This window comes from Tenrec ecaudatus, chromosome 1 (assembly GCF_050624435.1).
Source record: "Tenrec ecaudatus isolate mTenEca1 chromosome 1, mTenEca1.hap1, whole genome shotgun sequence".
NCBI lineage: Eukaryota > Metazoa > Chordata > Mammalia > Afrosoricida > Tenrecidae > Tenrec > Tenrec ecaudatus.
The window spans coordinates 68,083,873-68,105,112 of NC_134530.1; the positions used below are offsets into that span (position 1 = coordinate 68,083,873).

General features: G+C 57.1%; 1 protein-coding gene across 1 annotated transcript; it reads left to right on the forward strand.

Moving 5' to 3' along the window:
* The first annotated feature begins 469 nt into the window (after positions 1-469).
* On the forward strand, positions 470-21,032 carry TIE1 (tyrosine kinase with immunoglobulin like and EGF like domains 1). The gene is made up of 23 exons (XM_075539567.1): positions 470-527; positions 3,155-3,472; positions 3,554-3,664; positions 6,590-6,745; positions 6,898-7,029; positions 7,187-7,327; positions 7,536-7,664; positions 8,441-8,586; positions 8,809-8,953; positions 11,075-11,233; positions 11,405-11,542; positions 11,665-11,961; positions 12,461-12,751; positions 13,115-13,305; positions 16,264-16,474; positions 16,646-16,756; positions 16,977-17,167; positions 18,361-18,474; positions 18,591-18,661; positions 19,954-19,994; positions 20,105-20,201; positions 20,275-20,374; positions 20,961-21,032. Exons 1-23 carry the CDS (start codon positions 470-472, stop codon positions 21,030-21,032), a joined length of 3,420 nt encoding a protein of 1,139 aa, XP_075395682.1.
* The last annotated feature ends 208 nt before the right edge of the window (positions 21,033-21,240 follow it).

Below are 21,240 nucleotides of genomic sequence, written 5' to 3' on the forward strand. Positions count from 1 at the left end.
CAGGGAGGAGAGACCCCAGAACAATGTGCTCCCCTGCAGCCCTTCTCAATGGGCGGAAACCACCCGGCTTCCGCCTTTTCCTGCCTGCTGTGCGGAGGCCCAGGCTGAAGGGAGGAGCAGGGCTTTGGAAAAGCAGGCCTCTGTTCTATACTTATCACAATGCCCCCCCACCCCACCCCACTCCCATGTCTTCAAGCACCCCCTTTCCATGGCCTTTCAGGCCACACCTTCCCTCAGCTTTATGGGGACCAGAAATGGATGGGGCTGGGGGGCGTGGGTAGGTGGAAGCTCAGAAGCAGGATAAGTCCTCCCCACCCCTCTCCCCTGCCACCCCTCCCACCTAAGCCATCTCATTTCCTCTTCCTCGCCATCCGCAACACACACTGGTCTGCACGGGCTGAGCAGGCCGACCCACTGTAAGTGTCTGGAGGTCCGGCCTGCCTGGCTGACCTGGGTCAGCCTCCGGAGTATGCTCCGGCGGGGGCCACCTCTGCTGCTCCCCATCTTCTTTCTGGCTTCGCATGTCGGTAAGTCTCTCCTACCCGACCCCTCCCCACCCCTGTGCCCAGCCTCCAAAGCCTGATTCTCCCCCAAGGGAACCTCCTCCACCCACCACAGCCAGCCCTTTCCTCTGCACCCCGATCCACTGACATCAGAGTCAGGAAACCCAGGCAGGCGCTTAAAATCGCTGGAGGCCTGGTTTGGGGAGGAGAATGGTCATTGACTGAAGAGTCTCCGATCTGTGGGGAGCAGTGGGTGTTCATAAGGCTAGTAGTGTATTCGAGTCATCTGCTTAGTCCTTCAACAAACGTGTACCAGGCACCAACCACGCGCCAAGAGCTGGACTTACCGCTGGGCTGTTGGAAGGCAGCCTTCAGCTCTGAGCAGTGACATGAAATGATGCTGACCCCCTAGGGCTATGACGGGCTTCAGTGCAAGTGAGCAGCAGTTCCACTGTGCCAGGAGCTGGGTAAGGGCATCCACCAAGTAAGCAGGAGCTGCTTCCGTGAGCTTGCTGGCCAACGCAGACTTAAGCCCAGGGGCTGCCTTTGAATGGTTCACAGTCTAGCAGAGGACATAGAGCCCCCCTCCAGATGGAATGAAGGTTCAAGGGAAAGGGACACAGTTCCGGAGGAGCACTGAGGAGGAGTCAGCTTCCTTGGCAGGGGTGGATGGAAAATGGGAGTCAGAAAGACCTCACTTCATTCCAGGAAGATGGAACGGACAATGTAGCGCTCGGAGGCATGGAAGCAATGGGAGCGAAGGCTCCTGCGGGGAAGGTAGCACCAGAGGCTCCGGGTGTGCACTTTATCTCATGAGTGATGGGGACCCACAGGGGCGGGGGGTTGTAGGCAAGAGTCGCAGATCAGACTTGAACCTCGCATGGACCTTTTGGACTCCAAATAAAGGGGTGAGTCTCGGAGATGGGCGTGCGACTGGAGGGGAGATAACATTTGCCGAAGTGCGTGACAGGGAGCAGACTAGCGGAGTGTGAGCTTCGGAGACGTGTCAGCCCTGCCCTTTAACTCATCACATGACCTCGGGCAAGTTGTTGAAGTTCTCTGAGCCTCAGGCCTCTGGCTAGAACAGAAATAATGACTCCCACCTTCCAGAAGAGACGGGATGACAAAACAAGTGATGTACCGAGTGCATAGTGGCCCCCAATAAACAGCCATGCCTATGACGGGGGCGGGGTGTGTGTGAAGTAGAGGATGTCTCAGCTGGCTGGAGGGTGGGGTGGCACTGTGGAGTCAGGGCACATAGGAGAAGAAAAGGTTTGGGGGATGGGGTCAGTGGGGGCGAGGGGGGTGAGTTGTTCGAAATGCCCTATTGACTCAGAGGTGACAGTGACAGCCGAGGGAGTGGGCCGTGCGTCTGTAGAGCAATGGGTTTGATCAGTGGGGAGGGATGGGCACCTTCACATGGTGGTGGTGGGGCTCGAACTGAAAACAGATGCTTGGTTCAGGGCAGGCAGGCAGTAAAAGCCAGCTTTGTTTATCCATGACAGGCTTTTGAAGAATAGTCATTGGTAAGCTAAGGGACATTGAAATGAATTGCTTTCTTAAGCATTAAAGGGCAGGGAAGGAGGAGGAGCTACAGAGAGTGCACAACACAGAGGCCAGGCAGGCTGGCAGGGGTAGGGGGGCGGGGGAGTCCTCTGCCCCCTATGTTGTGCCCCAGCCACACCAAACTTGGGCTTATTACACACACACACACACACACACACCCCATGATGTGTTTCATGTCTCCACACAGGCTGTTCCCTCTGCCTGGAATGTCCTTTCCTTGCCCTTAGTCTCCACTGTGTCCTGCGCCTCTCTCGATCTTTCTACTTTCTATGCCGGGTTATGCGCCCCTCCTCTGAGCTCTCCCCCCCCCCCCACTACCACACCACCACCACCAACAACAACACTACCTCCACCCACTCTGGCAGCAGGTCCATGTCTGCCGCCCCAAGTGGGCAGGGAACTCTTTGGAAGGCCCAGACCAAGACCCATTCCAGGCTTGCTCAGCACAGGACCCAGGCCAGAGCCGACTTGGTTTCAGCTCCACAGTCACCAGGCTGCAGAACCAGCCACTCCCACCTTTAAGCCAACCACACCAGTCGTGTTTGTTTGTTTGTTTGGAGCCTTTTGGTTACAGGGAGGGATCCCTACAGGAGGCTTCTTTCCTGTGCTGGCTTTCCTAACCTGCATCCTCCTGGGGGAAGGGACACAGGGAGGAGAGCCCCCCCCACCCCCCCACACACACCTTGGCAACATTTACAAAGCCGGTTTTAAAGACCGGTCCGGAAAGGGGCCTGACAAGGATGAGCCTGAGGAAGCATCCATCATTCTTTCTGAAAGCTGGGCTGAAGAGGGAGCCGGCAGGAGGCCGGGCAAGGGCTTCTGTTTTTGTTTTTGCGAGGTGAAGAGGTTTGAGTGACGGGGCCAGTGCGCAAAGTGGGGAGAGAGGAAGGGAGAGGACAGGAGGGAAGGGGCTGACAATGAGAGGAAGGCCTTGCGGAGGTCCCAGGGGAGGGGAGGGGGACACGGATGGGGCGCCTGACTGAGGGGACCATGGAGCCGGAAGGCCAACGCTTTGGGTTGTGAGCCCAGGGCCCGCCCGTGGGCGGGTTGGGACGATGGTGAAGTCACTGGCGCCCTGGCCCCAGGTGCGGTGGTGGACCTAACGCTGCTGGTTGACCTGCGCCTCAAGGACCCCCAGCGTTTCTTCCTGACCTGCGTGTCCGGGGAGGCCGGCGCGGGAAGGGGCTCGGACGCCTGGGACCCGCCCCTGCTGCTGGAAAAGGACAACAGCATCGTGCGGACCCTGCCGCCCCGGAAGCCCCTGCAGGCTGTCCGCAATGGCTCGCACCAGGTTACGCTGCGTGGCTTCCCGCAGCCCACCGACCTTGTGGGCGTCTTCTCCTGTCTGGGGGGCCCCCAGGCGCGACGCACGCGGGTGGTCTACGTGTACAACCACCCGGGGGGTGAGTCTGTAATGTGAGCGCGTGGAGGGAGGGGCAGCGGCAGGGGACTGGAACTACTGACGCTGCTTCCACCCTCCACAGCCCTCCTTCTCCCAGACAAGGTCACGTACACAGTGAACCGAGGGGACGAGGCCGTGCTGGCTGCACGTGTTCACAAGGTGAAGGAGACCGATGTGATCTGGAAGAGCAACGGTGAGGGGCCTCTGACCTGGTTGGGCAGGTAAACCTCTGGGGTCTGACTCCCTGACACACACACACACACACCCCATCACCCCCAGGGCCCCCAGCTCTGGCCCCATACACGTAGTTCACCGCTAAGCTTCTGTCAGCCTCTGCCTAACGCCAGGGCCCTTCTGTCTGGCGCCAGGTCCTGTGGGTCTTACCTGTGCCCATCTCCTCATCCCGTCTTCTGAGCTGCCCTCCCCTACCGTACCCGCAAGACCAGGAGCCTGGTCTTCAGCTACCTTCTTCCCACCTTAGCACCGGGCGAAACCCTCATCTTTGACTCCCTTGAGAGTTAGGAGGATTGCCCCCTAGCCCAAAGGCCCTTTGGCGACACCGACATCTGTACTCCACCAGCCTAAAGGTTGTTGGCTCCGCTTGCCCCGTGGCACCACGGAAGGAAGCCCTGGGGAATCCGCTTCCCTAAGAGCAGATCGCTGCCCTTGTTGGGTGGCATCAAGTTGATTCCACCTCACAGCGACAGACTGTGCCCGCTCCATAGGATGTGATGGGCTGTCAGCTATGCAGAGCACCAGGTCGTCCGTCCACAGAGCCTCTGCGGAGATTGGAACCGCCAGCCTATGGGTTAGAAAGCAAGCACTTAGCCCCTCTGCCACCTGAGCTTCTTCCTGTAAAGATGGCAGCCAGCAAGCTCCCGGGGAGCCCAGCTCTACTCTATAACACTTGGGGGTGCACGAGTCCGAGTCTGGGAGGAGGCAAGGGGTGGGTTTTTTGCTCCCTGGCAGGGAGCAGAAGTTCCTATGGGGAAGAAACCCGACACCAAAGCACCCAGCATAGGCAGGGGAAAGTCCAGACCCCTCAGAGATCTGTGCAGCCCAGCTCCTTGTGGTCCACGTGAGTTAGTCTGGGTGGACCAGAAAAACAAATCCAGAGGCACTCGTGTGTGCGTAAGAGAGAACTTCATATCAAAGAGCAATTATACATCAAGAAAACATCCGAGCCCGGTTCGGATCAAGTCCATACATATGTCTGTTATTAGCCCATATGTCCAAGACCAGTCTTAAAGCCCTCTTCAGACTCATGAACACATGCAATGATGCCAAATGCAGGAAGGCCACAGGCCAGTGGGTGGGAAATCTTGTGGATCCAGTAGTGGTGGAAGCATCTCAGCGCTGGCGTGGGTCTCCCTGTGCCTCCTCCAGTCCAGGGTCCTGGTTCCATCAGCATAGCTCCATGTGTCTTATCTGGAATGTCGAAGCAGAGAGTGTATCTGGTCTCCAGTGAGCTATTTATCTCCTTCTCGCCTCCAAATCAGGTCATCAAGCTGTGACCCGATCGACAGGCTAGACTCCACCCCTTTGAAAGTTGACAGGCGTTTAGGTAACTGCCACACCATGACAGCGATATGCAGCCTGCTGACAGCCTGTGGCACCTCCCTTCTCCCCAGGCCTGCCTTCTACCCTGACCCTGTCGGGCCCTCTGACCACCCTATAGCTCCACAGATTCCTGCCTCAGTCCTAGACCCACAGCTCTCGGTTGCCTCTTTCACCCTTGACCTCTTGAGTAAGGAAGGCCTTTCCCTTGAGTCTAAGGGGTTTGCCTCCTGAGCTTTCCCAAAACAAACTCACTGCTATCCAGTCGGTACCGAGGCGCAGTGTCCCTATAGGACAAGGTCGAACTGCCCCTGTGGGTTTCCGAGACTAACTCTTTGTCCCACAGAGTGACCTTGCTCCTAGCCGCCTAAAATGATCAGAGATGTGGACTGAGTCAGGTAGACCTGAACTCCCAGAGCAGTGGTTCTCAACCTTCCAATGCCACAAGCGACCCTTTCATACAGTTCCTCCGGTGGTGGTGACCCCCAACCATAAAATTATTTTCGTTGCTACTTCTTCACCATCATCTTGCTACTGTTATGAATCAGGCGACCCCTGTGAAAGGGCCATTCGTCCCCCAGAGGGGTCGTGACCCACAGGTTGAGAACCATTGCCCTAGGGTCTCTGCTTACTCCTGATCACATCAAGAAGGGGCAGAGGCATGGGCAGGATATTCTTCTAATGCCGGTCCTGAAGCCTTCCCAGAGTCATGCCTCCTGAACTGTGCCCAGGAGGAGTGGGACTGGCCAGGCAAATTCGGAGGGAAGCACTTTGCAGGAGGAGCGATCAACAAGAGCACAGGCCTGGGTGTGCCTGGGAGAAACAAGCCGTTGGGGATTGTGGGACGGACACTGGGAGCCAGGCAGGGTGTGGAGAGGCATAGGCAGTAGGGCTGATGTGCTAAGCACTTGCACTTTGTCCTGAGGGCAGTGGAGAACTTTTAAAGAGAGTCTGGAAAAAAAAACATACCATCAAGCCATTAAGTTGATACCAGCTCATGATGGCCCTTTAGGACAGGGTAGAACTGCCCTTGTGAGTTTCCGAGTGTAACTCTTTCTGGGAGTAGAAAGCCCTGTCTTTCTCCCTCAGAGACTGATGGTTTCGAACTCTTGACTATGTGGATCACAGCCCAGTGCGTCACCGTGACTAGGGCTCCTCTTAGAGAGCTTGAGCGGGAGGGGCAGACCAACCTGTTGTAGGTAATCGCACTGTTGAGTGTGCGGCAGCGGCAAAGGGGAAGACGGCGGGAGGCAGGGGGGTGACTGCAAAGCTGTCGGAGGCGTGAGTCAGGGTGGTGGCCGAGGCCATGGCGAGAAACGGACTGGCTTGGGAGATGAGGAGAGATGGAAGGGACAGGACAGAGCAGTCTGGTGGAGAGTGAAGACAATCTTACCCAGCTTTCTGGTTTGGCAGCTGGGCACTGGGTGGGTGTCTTCCCCAAGGTATGCGCCAAGGCAGGGCTGCACGGATGTGCTTCGTGCTTGGACCGAGGGAGGTAATTCCAGTTCTCATGTCGTGCTGAGGCTCCCGTTCATCGCATCCCCCCCCCCCGCCCCCGCAGGATCCTACTTCTATACTCTGGTCTGGCATGAGGGCCAGGACGGGCGGTTCCTGTTGCAGCTCCCAAACGTGCAGCCATCCTCCAGTGCTATCTACAGTGCCAGCTACCTGGAAACCAGCCCCCTGGACAGCGCCTTCTTTCGGCTCCTCGTGCGGGGTCAGGAACACAGGGCAGAGGTTGTGGGTGGTTGGGAGGCTGGGGACCAAGGGGTTCTTGCTGTGGGCCCCCTGGGTCCTCAGAGCTACCTCAGTACTCAGCTGCAGTGAGGAGGTGGGTGGAGGCCAGCAGCTGAAGGCAATTTCCTCCAGGCTGCGGGGCTGGGCGCTGGGGGCCAGGCTGTACCAAGGAATGCCCAGGCTGCCTGCACGGGGGTGTCTGCCACGACCAGGATGGCGAGTGTGTGTGCCCTCCTGGATTCACCGGCACCCGCTGTGAGCAGGGTAAGGAGAATGGCTGGTGCCTGTGAGGAGGGGTGGTTACCCAACTGAAAGGAGATCCTACAGCTGGGGAGGAAGAGCTTTCAGAACAAGGGTGTGAGGTAGGGATTGAGTTCTAAGTGCTAGCAGAGGTCTAATCCTTGCATGCCCTCTTCTCCAGCCTGCAGAGAGGGTCGCTTTGGGCAGAGCTGCCAGGAGCAGTGCCCTAGCACCTCTGGCTGCCAGGGCCTTGCCTTCTGCCTCCCAGACCCTTACGGATGTTCCTGTGGATCCGGCTGGAGAGGAAGCCAGTGCCAGGAGGGTATGCACTAACTCATCCAATGATGCTCCCTGACCACAAGCTTCACCCTGATCCTCACTGATACCAAGCCCTCCACCATCTCCGGCTCCCCGTACCTAGGTCCCTTCTGCACTCAGCCTGTCGTTGACCAGGCCCCATCTGTTTCCGGCCCTGGCCCTTGTTGCCCCGCTGACCTGGGCCTCTCTAACCATACCTCTTCTGTTTCTAGCCTGTGCCCCTGGTCATTTTGGGGCTGATTGTCGCCTCCAGTGCCAGTGTCAGAATGGTGGCACCTGTGACCGGTTCAGTGGCTGTGTCTGCCCCTTGGGGTGGCATGGAGTGCACTGTGAGAAGTCAGGTATGAGCAGAGCCTTTGAGATCCCTCAAGATCGCTCAGCCTGGACCAGGCATTTCTAGAAGCAACGAGTCTCCTCCCGCACCCTCCCCCCCCACACCCCCCCAGAGCTCATGGACTGGTAGGAGTTCTCCCCGCTCTGCCAGCAGGGTGTGGGGAGCCCACAGGAGCATCTGGCCGGTCACAGAGGGTCAGGACAGGCTTTGGGGAGGAGGCAACCGCTGAGACGGGAGATGATCGAAAAGGGCAAATAGCTGGGGAAAGAGCATGGGCTGGGACCCAGCGGGGCGGAACTGAAGCTGGGCACCCGGCCCATGCAGTCCGGGAGGCCGGAGCAGTGGTCAGAAGAGGCCCAGTCATGAGACTCTGCTTTGAGCATTTTGGCATCGAGGGGGCCTTGTTAAAGGGCTCTAAGGTAGTCTGATGAGGGGTATTTGGGTTTTAGAAAGACCCCCTAGTTGCTGGCTGAGTAGCAGTGGGACCCTTGAGAATGTGTAGTGGGGCACCGGAAGCGTCTTCATGCTTGTTTTTCATGTTTGGGCTGTGAGGACGGCGAGGGTCCCGATCCCAGCTATTAGAGGAGAGTAGAAAAAGGGGAGCGGGAGAATCAGAAGTGGAGCATGAGGAGCTGGAGGAATCATGTAGCACTCTGAGGCTTGAGTGACGCTACCGAGGACAGTGCCCCCACTATGAAGCAGGGTTCCAGGACAGACGGCACAGGGGTGGCCCCATGTCTGCCCCTGGGAGGACTCTGGGATGGGTGTCCTCTCTCTCCCCAGACCGGATCCCCCAGATCCTGGATATGGCCTCGGAACTGGAGTTCAACTTGGAGGCGATGCCCCGGATCAACTGTGCCGCTGCAGGGAACCCTTTCCCCGTGCGGGGCAGCATGGAGCTGCGCAAGTCCGACGGCACAGTGCTGCTGGTCAGTTCCGATGGTGCCCGCCTCCCCCCACCCCCGCACGCCTGCGAGCTGCACAGGGACTCCCACAGAGCTCTCTGCCCACGAGCCGGAGTCCAGCTCAAACTGGGTCTGGTTGGTTGGTGAGCGGCTGCCCCAGAACACATGAACAGTTCAGACAGACACCCATGTATGTCACGCGAGTCATTCTCTGTGATACGTCCCCTTCCCCTGTGTCTCCCTTAGTCCACCAAGGCCATTGTGGAGCCAGATCGGACCACGGCTGAGTTTGAAGTGCCCCGCTTGACTCTTGGGGACAGCGGGCTATGGGAGTGCCGGGTATCCACAGCTGGTGGCCAAGACAGCCGACGCTTCAGGGTCAACGTCAAAGGTAAGTGGTGTCCTGGGACCATGGGGGGCGGACAGCAGGCACATTGAGCATTACAGCAAGAAGGGCAAGAGCGACTGAGCACAGCACAGCACCAGAGGAAAAAGGAGGCTCGTGGTCACTCAGAGGGCTGGGCTGGGCAATGCCAGGCTGAAGCACAGCGCAGTCCCACCTAGCAAGGACCTCCTATGCCCCAGGCTTTGAGGAGACTCTCCAGCCTCACCTCCCTGCCTGCCCACCATGGCCCTCCTCCCCGCCCCCCACCCCACCCCTATGATACACACACACACACACACACACACACACACACACACAACATCCTGCCTTTAGGATGCTGCTTCCTCCCGAGTCATGTCACAGGGGCATGTACTGCTAGGACAAGGGAGCACACGGGGGCTGTGGAGCATAGAAAGTGAGTTGCTTGGCTTGGAGAGATCAGGAAGACTTCTCAGAGGAGATGGGGCTTGCAGACAGGAGCCTCAAGAATGCTGGCAGGACAGTCGGCTGCCCTTTCTCCCAGTCAGGGGATCCCCGGCCTTCTTCAGCACTATCAGCCTTGGTTCTTCTGACGGACCCTTGGCTCTGCTCTGCCTCTGCTCCTGCCCAAGCCCACTGACCCTCTTTGTTCTTCTCACTGTCACTCGACTCTCACTTGCTTCCCACCGCCCTGTCCTTCACCCCCATCTGGAAATGTGGACACAGGCCCTCACCTTCATCCTTTCGCTTCTCGTTCACCCCGGACTTTGGACTCAGACCATCTAGCTCCGTTCGCCCTACAAATACCTAGCTCCAGCATCGGGAGCACGTTACTTAACCCCAGTCAGCTTGGTTCTCCCACCGTAAAACAAGAGCGATACTAGCGTCTCTTGATGAGGTTGAGATGAAGATTAAATGTAGGTGGTTCATGTAAGCATTTAGCACAATGCCTGCCACTCAATAAATATTGATAATTACGATTATTATAATATTATTTAAAATGCCATCCAGTCCCAAGATTTCACCCATGTCCTGGCAACTCCCAGATCTGAACTGTAGCCTGGACCTTCTCCTGAGCTCTAGACGTGTGTGTGTGTGTCCGGGGGGGTCCCCTGTGTAGTGGGGCAACTTCTGTGGAGAACTAGTATGTGTTGTAGGGGCCCACTTTATACCCCAACCACCTCCAGAACACCCAACCCCTCGCCTGAGCCATAGGCACCAAGGACTCAGCATCATCCAAACTGGACCGTTATCTCCCTCCAAATCAGGACCTCCTCATGACAGACTTGCTTCTACCTGACACAGCCCCTCAGCCTACAACTCTGCACTGTCCCCCACTAACCCTGCTCTCTCCCTCTCATCCTTTGTCTTCCCTCCCTCCTTGCCATTCACCCAAACCATCCGCTCTTCTCAGAAGGCCCATCTGGTAGAGGTTTGGGAGAGGCAGTCTGGAGATTGGAGAGAAGGTGAGGCTAGACTAGGGACAGTGGCCAAGGAGTGGGGGAGGAGGGCAGGCACACAAAAGCGGGTTGGTGGGCTGACTAGACTGACTTCTTCATACCCTGGCTGATCTCTCCTGGCTGTCCAGAGTCTCTGGGCCCACAGGCTTCATTTAGAACACAGGCGTAAATGAGCTTGTCAACTCCCAATGGGGTTGTGAGGATGAGACCATGCATAGAGAGTCAGGGACAAGCAGGTATGTCATCACGTCATCGTTGGCATTTGTAATTAAGCAAGAGGAGAATAATGGGGGGCAGGGCACAGGAAGCATAATGACAGGCTCCCTTCCTGCCTGGGGCTCCAGCCCCTCTGTCCAGCCCTCCACTGCATGGATGGAGAGAGTGCTCTCCCCCAAGCCCCTGTCTGACCGTGTCATGCCCTCACCACTTACATCTTCTAGGACACCCTCTGTCCCCAGTGCTGAATCCCTATGTCCCAGGCTACCCAGAGGTAGAACTCTGTCCTCCCGGGGCTCTGGCTACTCTGGTCAGTCATTGGTGTTGATCTATTCCCATCCAGGGGGCCCAGATCCAAACACAGACCCAGAGGGCTGGGTCCTCTGATGCCCACAATGAAGAGCCCCCTCCTCTTTATCTTGGGGAACTGGGTAGGGTGTGCGGACCAGGCTTACGCCGTGTCTCCCTGCAGTGCCCCCGGTGCCCCTGACTGCTCCTCGGCTCCTGGCCAAGCAGAGCCGCCAGCTTGTGGTCTCCCCTCTGGTCCCGTTCTCTGGGGATGGGCCCATCTCCTCTGTCCGCCTGCACTACCAGCCCCAGCACAGCACCCTGGCCTGGTCTGCCATCGTGGGTAAGTGAGCCAGCCGATGGCTGGGAACTGGGCGGTGGGGGTCAGGGGGAGGAGGGGGCGGAGGCAGGACAGGAATGCTCAGCAGAAAGTGGGGTGGGGACGAGGAAAAGAGAAGGGGCTGGAGGGAGAATGGAGGGGCGGAATAACAGACATTGCACACTCCACCCCCAGTGGATCCCAGTGAAAACGTGACCTTAGTGAACCTGAGACCCAAGACAGGATACAACGTCCGTGTGCAACTGAGCCGGCCAGGGGAAGGCGGGGAGGGGGCCTGGGGGCCTGCCACCCTCATGACCACAGACTGTCCTGGTAAGAGGCCCTTCCTGTCTCCCGAGGGTGCCGGGCTCTCCCCTTCCCTGTCTGCCGGGGGTCATTGTCCTGCCCAGCCCCACGCACTGACTGGACCATCCTGACCTTGACTCTGACTCCAGAGCCCTCGGTACAGCCAAGGCTGGAAGGCTGGTATGTGGAGGGCCCGGACCGGCTGCGCGTGAGTTGGTCCTTACCCGCGGTGCCTGGGCCGCTGGTGGGCGATGGCTTCCTGCTGCGCCTGTGGGATGGGGCACGAGGACAGGAGCGCCGGGAGAATGTCTCGTCCCCCCAGGCCCGCAGCGCACTCCTGGCTGGCCTCACGCCTGGCACCCACTACCAGCTGGATGTGCGGCTCTACCACTGCACCCTCCTGGGCCCCGCTTCGCCTCCTGCACGTGTGATTTTGCCCCCCAGTGGTATGCTCTGGGAAGGGGGGTGGCAGGCTCAGGATACGGGGAGGACATGGGGCACACATGAGACTTGAGGACCTGGGGAGGTGATGGGAGACCGGATTGACATATGAACACGAGGCACATGGGAGAGCTTGGGAGGATATGGGCTCTAGGGAAGACACCGGGCACTGGGGAATGGCCAGACATGCCAGAAGGCCGCACGTCACCAGCAGCACATGAGACGTAGGACACAGCAGCAAGGTGGAGATAAACTAGGTTCTTGGGTGAATTTCGGACACTAAGAGGAGTTGGGGTGCAGGAAGGGGAGCAGAAGCTCAGGGGTTGAGGCGGCCTTGGGGATGGAGAATAAATAATTCAGCCCAGAAGGGAAGGAGTTTGGGGTTCAGGGCTCCCATTCTGGGGCATACAAAGCAGGTGATACCACTAGAGTGGATTTGTCTGACCTCATAGCTACATAGTTTTGTCCCGTGTGAACCCTCCCTTCCCACTCCCATCTCCCTAGGTCCTTCCGCCCCCCGACACCTCCGTGCCCAGGCCCTTTCAGACTCCGAGATCCAGCTGATGTGGCAGCCCCCAGAGAGCCCATCTGGACCTATATCCAAGTATATTGTAGAGGTACAAGTGGCTGGGGGCTCAGGAGACCCACTCTGGATGGATGTGGACAGGCCAGAGGAGACAAGCACCATTGTCCGTGACCTCAATGCCAGCACGTGCTACCTCTTCCGTGTTCGGGCCAGTGTCCAGGGTCCTGGTGACTGGAGCAATGTGGTAGAGGAGTCCACACTGGGCAATGGTGAGAGGGCAGGGCCCCAGAGCTTCCTGGGTCTCAATACACTCTTCTTCCTCTGACTCCCTTACTTCTGACCTAGGGCACCCCACACCTCTCCTTTCAAGTGGCCCAACCCCAGTGTCAGGGACTCTGATCCCTCCCTTCTGTGATCCACTGTATAGTACTGGGATCAGCATGCCATCCAGTGACCACTGGACGAAGGCTTGACATCCCTGGCCCATCCCTCCATGTGGCTCAAATCATCTCTCCAACCCCAGTTCAGTGATCGCTAACTTCTCCCTCTGAATCCATGGTGGGTGTCCTCTGACTTCCATGACCCAGGCATCCCCATGACCTGTCCCCTCCCTCCCCCACTGCTGTGTCCAGGGCTGCAGAGTGAGGGCCCAATCCAAGAGAGCCGGGCCGCTGAAGAGAGCCTGGATCGACAGCTGATACTGGCCGTAGTGGGCTCCGTGTCTGCCACCTGCCTCACCATCCTGGTCGCCCTCTTAGCCCTGGTCTGCATCCGCAGAAGCTGCCTGCATCGGAGACGTACCTTCACCTACCAATCAGGATCGGTCAGTGACTGCACCGACCCCAGGGTACAGGTGCTCCCTCCTCTTCGGAACCGGGACTGTCTCATCTTGTCCCATCTTCCCAGCTTTCCCCCACCCCTCCCCCACTGGTCCTACCTCCGCTGAAGTCTTCCCCACTGTGGTCGCTATGGTGTGATTGCTGCTCCGCAGACCTTGTGCGTCCACCTGTTCATGTTCCTACCTATGTACTGACACCTCTGAGATGGTGCAGGCTGGGTTCTAGGCCACCAGAATCACATGAATACCGACCGCAACAAAGCAAGCCGCACCCTTATGCTTCCCGGTGCCTGTGAAAGTTACCTCTATTTGTACGACGGCCTAGTAAGTGAGCAATCACGTGATGTGAAAGCTTGAAACGTGATGAGAATGACCGAAATGTGAAAGGACGTGAGGACATGCTGCTGGGGGAGGGGGAATGGTGCAAATCGATTTGCTTGAGGAAGGGTTGCCACAAACCCTCCATTCGTACAAATGCAGTATCGATGCGTGTGTGTGTGTGTGTGTGTGTGTGTGTGTGTGTGTGTGTGTGTGTAGAGAGAGAGAGAGAGAGAGGTGTGGGGGGCGCACAGACTGTCAACAGCACTCAAGGGGGCAAATAGACTTTCTTTCTCTCAGAGTAGGCGCACGTGTAACAGTGAGGTACTTAATCTGCCTCATGCAAAACAACTCCAGTACAGCCCTAGTTCACCATGGCCGGTTCTGGGGTTGAACTCCACCAATTCAGGATTCTCCCGGTCTCCTCCTGCTCTCCAGGGATGGTCAAATCCAGGCAGCACCCTGATATCAGGGAGGGGCCCCTGTGGTTCATGCTAGTCTTCAGGGGCCAACCTCCATCCCCACAGATCTCTCTAACCAATGTCTTCGGCCCTGCTATGATCTTTGTTAGCAGGAAGGGCCTCTTTTGGGAGAGACTCGAGAATTTTGGGTGTCCCAGTCCCCTGCAAAGAACAATAAATCATGACCCGCAGATCCTTGACCACAATCCTTCCTACTGTTTCCACTATCTGGAGCTTATGGTCTCAGCTATCACTCTTTGAGGAAAGAAACATAAGCCTCCTGATCCATTTTTCTGAACTTGGGGTCCTTCTTTGTCCAGAAGAGCTGCCCTGGTGGTGCAGTGGGCTATGAGTTGGCTGTTAATCACAAGGTCAGCAGTTCAAAACCAAGAGGCACTTCTCAAGAGAAAAAGGAGACTTTCTACTCTTGGGCAGAGTTACAGTGTCAGAACCCACAGGGCCGGTTCTCCTCTGTCCTATAGGGTTGCTGTGAGTTGGGGGTGGGGGTTGTCCATGTCCTGGCAGCCCTCAGGCTAGCACTGGAGCTATGGCTCCTCACGCACCTGGCATGGTCTCCATGTTGTCCCATCTTTCCATCGCTTTGTCACGCCCTGGTCCAGTCTTCTGAGATTCTGCTCACTGTTGTCATTTGTGGTCTGAACTCTGTTCTTGGTCTGCCGGGCCCATGCTCTGTGTGTTGATTTAGATCCAAGTTTTGGCATTTAAAAACAAAACAACATTCTTCTTTCTTAAGGGCTGACTCTTGTAATAGAAAGCCCAGTGTCCAAGGCTATTATCTCTGCCATGCCTTTGGAGGGGAACAAAAATGCATTCAGAGGTTCAATGGGCTCCTCTGTTGCGGGCTGTGCTCTCCCCGCCTCTGAGGTCAGCGCACACAGAAAGACAGCTGGGGGGAGGGCAGAGGCCGTGGGTGTGGAAGGAAGGAGGTGAGAAAGCAGCTCTTTCCATAACCAAATACACGTCTGCTCCGTGTGCCAGCAAGGAGTCTTGGTGGCCTAGTGGTGACGAATTAGGTCGTCACCACCAGCAGCCTCGGAGGGACAAAGATGAGACTTTCTACTCCCATAAAGAGTTACAGTCTCGGGAGGGCAGTTCCACCCTGTCCTATAGGGTCACTATGAGGCGACTCAGTGACAGCGGGTTTGTTTGGACATGTGTGTAGGCATGTGAGTGTGTGTGCCGTGTGTGTGAGCATATGTAGCTCCTGTTGATACCCCGTGTGTCCATGCACATGTCCTTGATGCTTGGGTGTCCTTATGCATGTACCTCCATACTCATATGCAGACCTAAGCATGTGCCCACTGACATAGGGTGTCAACACGGAAACATGTATGCGTGTTCTGGTGTGTGCCTCAGCTGTCCGTGTTTCACGAGGACCCTCGTGACGCCGATCTTCAGCACTCACTAGTCCAGCTGGGCTTCTGTTCACGTAGGGAGTCCCAGCACAAGGTCTCTCCTGACCCTCTGCCAGTTCTCATACTGGCAGCTCCCTTGGTCCTGTCCTGCCACCAGCCCTGCTCCAGCCCCCCGCCCCGGTCCCGGCTCAGTAGAGGAAAGTGGATGTTCCTCTGCACTCGAGACCCCCCCCACCTTGTCTGTCTATATTCTGGTCCCACCGTGGTCTTACCATTATGAACAGATGCCAAGAGAGTGGGCAAAGAAGACAGCTCCTCTACTGACTCCCAGCCACTTGAGCTTAGCGTGTAGTAGGTGCTCAATAAAGTCTGGAGCTACCTAGAGGCAAAAAGCCTAGCTGTGGGGCTGCACAGTCATGGGGAGCCCACCCTTTCCCTTCACGGTCCACTCCAGCTCCTTTCTGCTGTGTCAGGACGGTCTTCCTTCTGCGGCTCACATCCTGGTTCCTAGCAACAGCCCTGTTCTCCCTTCCAGAATCCCATACACTGCATCTCCAGGCTGCCGGGTCTGCCTCTCTCTCCTTGGACATCTGTCCACACAACAGTCCACCGAGGGCCCAGCTTCTCATTGTGCATCCTCTTTCTATATGCCTGTCCCGGGCTGACCACTGTCTTGGGTGCCCGTACGTATCTGACCTGGGGAACCTCCCTTTGTGTGCCTGTCTCTGGTTCTTTCTGTCCCGTGTCTCTTGCCTGGACTGTCTGCCTACTTGTCCCATCTTGTGAAGGGCGAAGAGACCATCCTACAGTTCAGCTCGGGGACCTTGACACTCACCCGGAGGCCAAAACCGCAGCCTGAGCCCCTGAGCTACCCCGTGCTGGAGTGGGAAGACATCACCTTTGAGGACCTCATTGGGGAAGGGAACTTCGGCCAGGTCATCCGGGCCATGATCAAGAAGGATGGGCTCAAGATGAATGCAGCCATCAAGATGCTGAAAGGTTCTCTGCGCATGCACCTGGCCTCAGCCCTGCCTCTCCTCTCTGCTCCGGACAGCAAGGCCCAGCCCCACCCCCGACTCCCTTCAGAAAGCCATCTAAGACCCCAGCACCAGCCTCTGTCCTAACCCCGGAGTTATTGCTAGAGAGAGTGATCATGGATTCTTTACACAGAATATGCGTCCGAAAACGACCATCGTGACTTTGCAGGGGAACTGGAAGTTCTGTGCAAATTGGGGCATCACCCCAACATCATCAACCTATTGGGGGCCTGTGAGAACCGAGGTGAGCGCCCCCAATTCATCCCTGACCCCCTTCTCCACAACCCCCCACTATCAACCATTACCTGGGCCACCACAGTAGCTTCCTGGGAGCTGCAGGCAGCTCGTACATCTCTACTGATTCCCCTTCCTGCTTCAGACTCGATGTCTGTTTTACTTAACACCTGTTCCCAGCCTCGGTTCCCTACGTGTAAGTCACCACCAGGTGCCTCCTCGTCCTCCAGGTTACTTGTATATCGCCATTGAATATGCCCCCTATGGGAACCTCCTGGATTTCCTACGGAAGAGCCGGGTCCTCGAGACTGACCCAGCATTTGCCCGGGAGCACGGGACAGCCTCGACTCTCAGTTCCCGGCAGCTGCTGCGTTTCGCCAGCGATGCTGCCAACGGCATGCAGTATCTGAGCGAGAAGCAGGTGTGCGTGCATGGGGGTGCCTGGGATTGGGAAGTGGGCGGCAGGAACAAGGGTACGCGTCTACTCGGATGTGAGGATTGAGGAGCAGAGAGCACGCGACCCCAGGCCCCTGGCCCGAGTGGATGGGTGAGCACAAGGGTAGTGGGGGGCACGCAGGAGGAGGAACAGGTCTGGACCAGGGGTGGATTCTGCAATAAACAAAGTAGGCATGGCTTACTCGTGCTTACGTACCAATCTGTAGCACACAGTTAGACACATGGATTCCACGACTCTGTTCACTAGGGATTAGCAGGTTCATGCAAATTAAGCCTGTGCTTACCTTATGTACTGGTGGGTCCTCTGCCCCTCTCAGGACCTATACATTTGAGAAGAGACTTTGATTCTGGAGGAAGGTGCTATAGGCTTGGGGTTGGGGTGAAGGATAGGCAACAGAATCTTTGATGAAGTGGAAAATGTGAAACTGTTCACTGCGGACCAATAGGAAAGCACTAGTAAGCCCATGAGTACCTTGCCTATTGGGCACCCCAACACTATCCAGAGGATGCGTTTGAAGCAGCCGAGGAACATCTGGGTGGAAGTGGGGAGTGAGCTCGTGTAGATGCTAGCTTCAGATTCACGAGAGGTCTGGGCTGGAGACCCAGCTCGGGAAGTTGCCGCCCCACAGACACCAGTGCCTAGGGAAGGCATGAATGGGATCCGGCTGGCAGAGTAAAAAGAGCAGAGGACAGAAGGCGGAGTCCGTGCGAGGACCCCTACGTGACTGAGAGGGGCGAAGAGGCAACAAGAGGAGGAGCGCGTGAGGCGGGAAAGGGGCTATGAGACAGCCGTGTCTGCATGTCCTCGCCGGCAGGGGCCCAGGAGCCTCTGCAGGAGGGTGTTCATGGAAAGAGGCCTCTGATGAGGAGAGGGGGCTGAGGAACATGAAAGAGAAGTTGCAGTAGGATCCCCCAGGAAAGACCCACCATTGTCCCAGGAAGAGGGACCCAGCCCAGGTCACGGAGAGAAGGAATGACAGGTGTTTAGGCAGGATTCAGCTATTCCGAGTGAGGCCTGAGTGAGTGGGAAGGAGAGTCAGGGCTGCTAAAGGCACCAAAGACGCCCATGAAGATTGTCCGTGAGGCCAGGCGCCTCCCTCGCCCCAGCATCCTGGGCTCCCACATCCCCGTTTTCCCTGACTTCCAACATTGCCACAGTTTATCCACAGGGACCTGGCTGCCCGAAATGTGCTGGTTGGAGAGAACCTGGCCTCCAAGATCGCAGACTTCGGCCTGTCTCGGGGTGAGGAGGTTTATGTGAAGAAAACAATGGTAAGACTCATTCAACCCTCCCCTCGGGGTCTGCGCATGGTTCTGCCCCCCACGCTCATGAGCCCCCGACAGACTCCTCCTCGCCACCCGATCCATCAACCCTACTCTCTCTTTAGGGACGTCTCCCGGTGCGCTGGATGGCCATTGAGTCTCTGAACTACAGTGTCTACACCACCAAGAGCGATGTGTGAGTGGGAGGTGGGGTGGGAAGAGTTCGGGAGAGGCTTCCAAGGATAAGATGCATTACAGGAATGTGTCAGGAACTTGGGAGCCCTGGGGTGAGCTCCAGGGAAACGCAGGTAAGGGCTGTATGTCTCCTGAGCAGACTTTGGGGGTAACTAGCATCTTAGTGGGAGTGTAAGAGGCTGGCTGGGAGTACGTTTTTTTCCTGGAGGATGTTTTGGAATAGGACTGGGCCAGAGGTAGTTTAGGGAATACTTGTGTAAGGGATGGGGGAATGCCTAGGAGAGGTTTCCGAATGCTGGTAGGTAATGCTCCTGGTCTCCAATACGAGGAGAGACCACGTAAGGAATGCTCTCACCTTCCTCTCTGAGGGGCAAAGTCATCCTCTCTGGACCACCCAGATGCCCGTTGTGAGCCCTCTGCCCCTAGATGACCATCTCAACTGAGTCTTAACTGCCAGCCTATCAGCCTGCCTCCAGAGACGCTCTGCCTCTACTCCAGTCCCTTACACCTGACCTAGTCTGCTCCCTGGCCACCACTCCGACCCCTCTGAATACCAAACCCCTCCTCCCTGCATCTGCTCCTACACTCCCGAGATTCCTTCCACGAGCTGGGTCTGATCCAGACCTATATGAATACGGTTACATTGTGAAAGGCAGTTAAGAGCAAAGGCGTTGGAGCCAGACTGCCTGAGCTTGAATCCCTGTTCTGTCTCTGTGGCCTTGAATGAGCTAGTTAGCCTCTCAGTAGCTCAGTCTCCATCTATGAAAATAATAGCACCTATGTCATGGGGTTGGTGTGGGAGCTAAATGAATTAACATATATCAATGCTCAGTGACAATCCCCTAGTAAACTCACTCACCCACTTCCACCGAGTCCATTCCAACTTGCTTCTCGAGGACCCTACATTTGTCCTACAGCAACCCTATAGGACAAAGCAGCACCAACCTGGAGGGTTTGAGACCAAGTCTTTACAGGAGGAGAAAGCCTCCTCTTTCTCCCTTAGAGTGGCTGATGGTTTTGAACCACTGACACTGCAGTGAGCAGCCCACTATGCCACAAGGGTTCCTAGCCCATAGGAAGTGCTCAATAACAGTGCTACCTGTCATGACATTGAACCTGGGAGGGGCTGTGAAGGAGCTTGTATGAAGTAGAGGCATCAGCGAGCCAAGGTCAGATCCTTGTAGAGTGGGCACATGCAGGGACCAAGAGCAACTGCATCTCCGGGATTGATAGACACTGATCGGCTGAGCCCTAGGCCGAAAAAGGTAACTACAGGTGTCCTCCTCCTTTCAGTTGGTCCTTTGGTGTCCTCCTCTGGGAGATTGTGAGCCTTGGTGAGTCCCTGACCTTCCTCCCCCACAGGGCTCCCTACCCCTTCCCTGCTCCCACGCCCGGCCCCCGCCCCCCGTGGCCAGGGCTGGGAGAGTTTTGCGCCCTCCTGCAGGGGGCACACCCTACTGCGGCATGACCTGTGCTGAGCTCTACGAGAAGCTGCCTCAGGGCTACCGCATGGAGCAGCCTCGGAACTGCGATGACGAAGTGTGAGTCGCTCAGCCTCGCAGCGGGGACCCCGTCTCTGTCGGGCCCTTCCTCCCAGTAACACCCCGTCTGCAGGTACGAGCTGATGCGTCAGTGCTGGCGGGACCGGCCATATGAGCGACCCCCCTTCGCCCAGATTGCGCTACAGCTGGCTCGCATGCTGGAAGCCCGAAAGGTGAGGAAACTGGGGGGCGGGGAGGGGGGTGACTATTGGAATTTACCAAGCTCACAGGGATAATACACTCTCGTGGGAACCAAACGGCAATAGCTGCCATACCCCCTGCCCCCCCACCCCCCGACCCTGCCTGCCCAGACGCCCTCAGCTAGAGCGACTGCCGCAGCCAGCCTGGGCCCCAACGACAGTGCCCGTGCCAACAGAACCCCCACACCCTTCTAAACTCCTCCAAGGTCCCTGCGTAGCTTCAGCTGTCAGTCCCACCCTCCTCCCCCTGCCCGCCTACACTAGGTTCCAGTCTGCCTGCCTGTCCCCATCTACTGGCCATCAGCCCATTCTCACATAGGGCTCCGCCTCTCAGCTGGCACAGAGCTAACCAAATAGACGCATCCATGAAAAAGCCATGATCTACATGCCAAAGACCCCTCACTTGAGTCCTCCGCCTACAGTCTGCTATCAGCCTTCCCTTGCCCCTGGGACCATCTCGAACCTCCAGAACAAAGGAATGGTCTGTGGAAATGCCTAACGCCTGGAAGTCAAAGACTTCCGGGCCAGATGGCCCACTAAAGCTTGATCCGATCTCCAGGCCTATGTGAACATGGCGCTGTTTGAGAACTTCACTTACGCGGGCATTGATGCCACCGCCGAGGAAGCCTGAGCCGCCACTCAAGCAGACCCTGGCTCTGCTGGCCGGAGCAGCCTCTCCTCGCCCGCCTGCCGCTACTGAACCTGGTAGCCACCTACCTGAGCTGCCTCAAGGGATTTTGGTTTTTCAAAGAAGAATGGGAGAATCCTCTGGTGAGGGCAAGTTGGGGCCCCGTCCTTCACAATGGCTACCGCTCCCTCCTGCGGCTGTTCCGACAGCT

What these genes read in the sequence shown, in the direction of transcription:
- TIE1 (XM_075539567.1), top strand. Translation starts at nt 470, where the DNA reads ATGCTCCGGCGGGGGCCACCTCTGCTGCTCCCCATCTTCTTTCTGGCT. An exon ending in AGCCATCAAGATGCTGAAAG is followed by an intron (nt 16,475 to 16,645) that starts GTTCTCTGCGCA and finishes TTCTTTACACAG; the next exon opens with AATATGCGTCCGAAAACGAC. An exon ending in TACACCACCAAGAGCGATGT is followed by an intron (nt 18,662 to 19,953) that starts GTGAGTGGGAGG and finishes TCCTCCTTTCAG; the next exon opens with TTGGTCCTTTGGTGTCCTCC.